At 33.9% G+C, this 6,366-nt stretch overlaps 1 protein-coding gene across 1 annotated transcript; it reads right to left on the bottom strand.

Moving 5' to 3' along the window:
• Positions 1-470: 470 nt before the first annotated feature.
• On the bottom strand, positions 471-5,694 carry LOC109789977 (uncharacterized protein C57A10.07). The gene is made up of 3 exons (XM_020349053.3): positions 4,723-5,694; positions 1,730-1,854; positions 471-948 (listed from the first exon to the last, which is right to left on the bottom strand). The coding sequence occupies exons 1-3, from the start codon at positions 5,315-5,317 to the stop codon at positions 628-630; spliced, it is 1,041 nt and encodes a 346-aa protein (XP_020204642.1). The 5' UTR covers positions 5,318-5,694; the 3' UTR covers positions 471-627.
• Positions 5,695-6,366: the final 672 nt, after the last annotated feature.

Raw genomic sequence — 6,366 nt, 5'->3', positions numbered from 1 at the left:
CCGTATACCAAGGTGGCAGTACAACTGCCACACCATGCCCTCTTATCCCAACAATGTACTAAGCATAACCAATATGTTCAGATGTAATGAAATCAGATGAGAAAATCTAGTATCTCTTCCATCAAAATAAAATTTCATATTTCACGCCAAAATGAACAAAAAGGAGTTTATTTTAAGGGACATTTCTGATGTTTAAATACAGATTTTCGGGGCTTGTTTGACAAAACCATTTCATTAGCTCAGATCAGAATGCAATATAAATAACAGTTATGCAACAAGTCCTACATACGTGCCAACATTTCCAAGGGTAGAAACATAAAGCATGGACATAATTTCTTTCAATATTTATCGTCATGACAAAATCTGTATCAACATTAAGGCAACAACACATGTAACAAAATGCATCTTTCAACCGTCAATTTGAAAACTCCGAATTTTAATAAGGCTCCTCACACAAACATGCAACAACATTTTAATCTACACAATTTATCATTATCTCCTCTGAACAAAATTTTATCTTCACATCATTTATCAACAAATTAATTCATGCAATGTCAAGTCAACGTAATTTGTTTCTAATATCTCTATTTTGTTAGTATACAATTGTATCATTTGACTGTGTCATGTTTACTGCGCCCATGGGAGTGCCCCAGGATAAGGAGTTGGTCCACAATATCTGAATAAACCTTCAATTTCAGGACATCCATTTGGATAAGGAATTGAACGATGAAAAGGGTCACGCTTTAGTTTCTTGTGATAAAGTGAACCTCGACATCCATATGGATCTCTTTGGAATTGAGTTCTAACCAATTCCTCACCCTTTTGAGCAGCTGCTTTTGCATTTGACGTGGCAGGAGTTCCAGCATAGAAGAACCTTGATTCTGGAAAGCCGATCGCTGATCGATGTAGATGCGCAAATCTTTTTTCCTTGAAATCATAACTTACAACCTGATTCCCAGATTCAACAGATCAGATTGAATGAGTGCATGTCAAAAATGTGTATGTTATCATAGTGGCCATCATGCAAGGAAGCTCTAAATGCCACAACAAAGCTAATTTTTTTCTCCTAGAAATTGTAACTTATAATAATAATATGATCCCCAGATCCAAAAAATCAGATTGGAATATGCGACAAATATATTAGGAAAATGATGTGAAAGTATGTCAAATGTCCATGGCATCACAGTGGCCACCACCATGCAAAGTTCTAAATGCAATAATAAAAGCCAAAATTTGTTACTCCATGGAGGTTCATGGGATCACATATTTATATGGTGCAAATGTTACAAATAAGAACAATAACTTCAATATTTTTCCCTCTTAAATATTAGTAATTAATAATTCCTTGTTGCTTCTCTGCTACTTCACATGTTTAAGATTTAGCAACAGGTAACAAGGGAAACCAATGCAGGATCCTCAAAGATAACTCCATGTTAATTTTATTGGGCATACAAAATGATAGACTTCATATGCAACATGTATGCTGTATGAACATTAGTTACATATGGGACCAATTAATTTCAGAGTATTTCCCAGCAGCCATAAAATCTGAGCAGCAAAAGTTTGTCATGCAACGAATGTCTGGCCAGTGGCCACATATTTTTAATAAATTCATTTTCCTCTGTTCCATTTACTATTAACAATTCCACACAAATATTGACATTTCCATCTTTATATGAAAGGAATAGAATGCTTCGTAAGTCATAACTCATAAGTAAAGCTTACATACAGTTATATTTTGGGGATAGGTGCCAGTAAGCTCCCGGAATCGACAGACACTAAATAGAAGATTTTCAAAGCTGTCTCGTGCATGCTCCTCCGTAAGTGCTCTCCATTTGACACTTTCTTCCTTACCTGCACAAACAGCCCAAAAGAATGAGATAATCTCTGATAAAAGCAGTTCATTACGGAAGCATATGCAAATAAACTAAAGGTGTGAAACACTGTCATCCATATCAAAACCATGAGAAAACAGAGGTAAATGATGTAGCAGAGATTCATCAAGCTAACATTACAAAATTATAGTAAAATTTTGAGCGTCTAACGAAGTGGGATTCATTGGGTATGCATTAAAATCATAACGCAAAGAAATTTTATTAGTAACAAAAAGTACAATAGTATCTGAATGAATACGACAAGATCTCTATTATCATATTCATAAGTTAATAGGAGCAAGGCAGAAACAAGTAATCAGAGTACAGCCTGTTGAAACTAAGGCTTTGTAATTGTATCTCTTCCTAAAATCATAACCAGGGCCAAGAAAACACTTTTCTTACAGAAGAAACCTCCTGCCTGTGCTTTCCTTTCTTTGCCTATTTAGAGAAAATTTCCCATGATTTTACATGTTTTCAAATCACAGAAGTCTGACTCAAAAAGAAAGAGTATACTCAAAATGCAGCATTGAAACCAAATATTGGAATTAAAGTTGCTTTGTATAATAAAGTTAAGTCATCAAATTATCAAATTTACATGCCTAATTCATGCACTAATCCTATTTATGTTACACATAGACAGATGACTGGTAAGCAATAAAAGAAATCTTGTATAACTTGAAAATGTGAAAAATAATTCTGATACGAGTTAACAGATGATATGTCAAATTTTAATAAATTTTGGACTTCCCATGGGATATGATCTTGTTGCTAATGAGAAAAGATGACAATAGTTCAGAAAACTACAATTCAATTTACCAATTCTCATGTTCCATTCGCATACAAGGGTTGCAGAAGTGCTTCCCAAGACCAGCTCAATTCCCTACCGAATCTACCATGTTCAATTTTCTTTTATTACTACTATTTGATATTTGTTTTTGGACATACATTCATGCTTCACGCATAGTGAATGATACACTAGTGACTGAACAGCAACAAACTAAATATCTAAAGCAGCTACATGATACAACACTAATTGAAAAAGTAACAAAATATAATATTGAACACTGAAATCACACCTAATATAGCATAAGACTTGTTGTCCCAAAAGCAAAAGTCTTCTATACAGAGTATTCTCTGTCCTCAAACAGTAAATAACATTACACTAATTGAATAGAAAATTACAGAAGCTGTCCTAGAGTTTAAAAGACTCCAACATAGAATAACCCTGGGCTAATTGACCAATGAAGCGTCATTTTACAAACAATTTACCAATTTGGACTCTTTAAAAGCATTTGATCAATCTAGGGTAGTCAATGCTATAAAACGTTGATTTGACTTGTGTTTTCCATGTCATGTCATATATATATATATATATATATATATATATGTTGTGTAGTATTCTACGTGGAGTACACATGACACTCACATGAACTGAAAGTTTGTCTTCATGAGGAAACCTCTGGATAACGTGTAGAAACTAGAGAAACTGAAAGAGATAAATCTGTAGTAAGATTCTTCTGTATCATTGATTTTCTGATCTCAACAAAGAAGAGATCGGTTAATATAGCTTACAGAAATAGTACATGAGAAGCTACAGACTCAGCTGATGTGGCAACAGCCACTCAGCTTACAACACATGACAAACAGATTAATACAAACAATAGGGATAAAACTCTTTACTCTAATAGCTGGGAATAAAGCTACACTGGTTCACATTGAAATTGGAAAGGACATATTCATTATTTTGGTTTAAATTCAAACGACTAGCTTTGGTGAAAAAGAAAAAAAAAAAAAGCTTAACTTGATGACGGGGAGCTAGCCAGTAGTAAAGGTAATTGACCAATGTACAGTCATTTTACATAATTCGATAATTACATGGCTAGTGCTTAGTAAGCTTACAAAGCTTTGCACACTGACTATTTGTCAGTATTTGTTGAAAAGCAAAAATGCTACTCTTGTCAGTGTTTTCTAAAACGATAAAAAAATTGTAGTTGACGAGCAGTCATGTCAATAGTGAAAATGTTAGTAATACAAAAGTTTTCCACATTGAAGCAAATCTTTGATCCATGTAGGTGCTACGTACTTGTACTCCATGTAGAATACTACACTGCAACTAGTGCTTTCAGAAGATGCTAGTAGTAGTGTTGTATTCCACGTGGACTATGCATGGCATTTTAAATCGAATATGACGTGGAATGGAAGCATTGACTACCCCAGATTGATCAAACCTTAAAAAAGTCTCAGATTGGTAAATTGTTTGTAAATGACCCAACATTGGTCAATTAGCCATAGCCTTGTCCAAAGAACTTCCAAATGCACCCTGCCTGCCACAACTTTCCTACAGGTCATATTCTATACGAAATTTACATAACTGCTCCTATAAAACTAATAACTGTCTACCATCAAACCACACAAAATAACTGCCCTTATAATACATAGTTGAAACTGATAAAAAAAAATGCACACTCGCACCCCTTGTTCCCCTATTAGACACATTTAATAATACATAATTTCTCCTAGATTTCTGCCCTAAATTGTCAACAAGACAGTAACTATTCAACTAATTTTAATAAATACAAAACAATACATACATGCTAATGATAATTACTATTAGACCTATATTTCATTAAGTACTGTAATTGCTCCCATCCTACTGTCTGCCAATAAATTCCCCTAATGTGCCAAGCACATGACAAACAACAAGAACAATACAATCAGGCAATTCTATTCTATTCCTTCTCCTTTGGCAATGTCTCCTACCCCCAACAATGAACATGACCAGGCATTAAATTTCACAAATCACAAAACATGCCACAATGCAAGTGCCAAAACAGTCACCACAACTCACCAAACCACCCTTTCGAATCGGCAACGGCCCAGTAACTCTGCGCCTCGCTACGGGGACCAGCATCTCGCCGTGTCTCTCCACCACTGAAGAGAAGCAATGCAGAGTTATCCCTTGCTGCAACTGCAGTCCCCTCATGAATGTGTGTCACAAAAGTGGCAGCCTGCCCAGGATTCTTCTGATATGACTCCAAAAACCAGGAGTCCTCTTTGTCAATTTTGCCACAACTACTACTAGTGTAAATGGAATGCCCAGCAACCATCACAAGGTTCTGAAGCTTGGAAAAGGGGTAATCATCAGAACCCATGTCAGCTTTTGCATAAACATTCTGAACCCTATAAGGGGTTCGGTACAAAGACAGAATTGTTACAAGTGTGATCACAAAGGATAGGGCCAGGAAGAGACCCATTAGAGGGTGGAGCTTGAGGAAGTGGTGGAAACGGTTCCCAAATGATTTCATCATTCTGAAGGGGTGAAAGTTGGGATTTTTAGGCTTTCGGGTTCGTTTTGGTGCGGTTCCTGATTCCAAGTCGAAATCGCTTTTCTGGTATGCGAGGAAGGACTTGGGGCCTTGGGATCCAAAAGGGTAATTGTTCATTGTAATGGGGTTTTCTATGATTTGGGGAAGAGAGTGAAGCGAAGGAAGGGAATCATTGGATCGCAGTGGAAGCAGAAGTGAAGAGAATGTGATGTTTGAAGGTTCCAATGATTGAGAAAGAGAATTGAATTGAAGGATCAAGGATCTGAACTTGAAATGTGAGAAAATAATTATTGTAATAATAAGATTTTGAGTGGGTGGAGCGTAAAGTGATGAAAAATTGTAAGGTTTGGTTTGGTTGAGTGAAATTGCAACGACTTGTTATTGCAGCACTATGCGTCGTGGAAGAGTAGGGTGAGGGAGAGCATTGCAGAGGATCGAGAAAGGGATCCAGATTCGGAGGATCTGTCTTTGTCTCTTTAGTAAAATGTTGGAAAATGGAAATCTGTCTAAATTTCTCTCTGTCTCTCTCTTTTTTTTTTTTTTTTTTTTTTTTTTTTCTGTGAAAACCAATTAAATTTGATTGTTCAATTCATTTTTTATTTGTCTGATCATTGATAATTATCATCAAAAAAGTGTATTTGTTTCAAGTAAGATTAAAGATAAAAAAAAAAATTAAATGGAGTAATTTAATTTTCTTTAATTTTAAATATTTTAGAGTGAAATTTTTTAAAAAATTTAAAATTTATATATTTGTGCAAATTTTTAAAATAGTAAAATTTTAAATTTTTTAAAAAAAAGTAAGAATTTGAAAATTTTCATATTTATGTCTCTCCCATTTTTTTATGTTTCATTTTGTTTTTCTTTCTTCCATCTCTAATACTCTATTTTCTCTCAACCTTATCTGTTTTTACTCTTTCCTCATTTTTCTCTCTCTCAATTTCTTATCTTAATTATTGAATATACAAAAATATTTTTAATTATTAAATATTATCTAATATTAATTTTTAAAATTATTAAATATTTAAAAATTAGCTAATATTTATTTTTATAAAGTTTAATCTTAAAATTTCAACATATATATATATATATATAATTTTAATCATGGTGAAAATCGAATTATCATATCTAAATAAAGAATTTAAAATTTAAGAAATTTCAATTGACTT

The sequence above is a fragment of the Cajanus cajan genome, chromosome 9 (genome assembly GCF_000230855.2).
Source record: "Cajanus cajan strain Asha chromosome 9, NIPB_CcT2T_4, whole genome shotgun sequence".
Lineage (NCBI taxonomy): Eukaryota > Viridiplantae > Streptophyta > Magnoliopsida > Fabales > Fabaceae > Cajanus > Cajanus cajan.
Note: the sequence above shows the minus strand (reverse complement) of the source record. Positions and strands in the feature narration are given on the sequence as shown.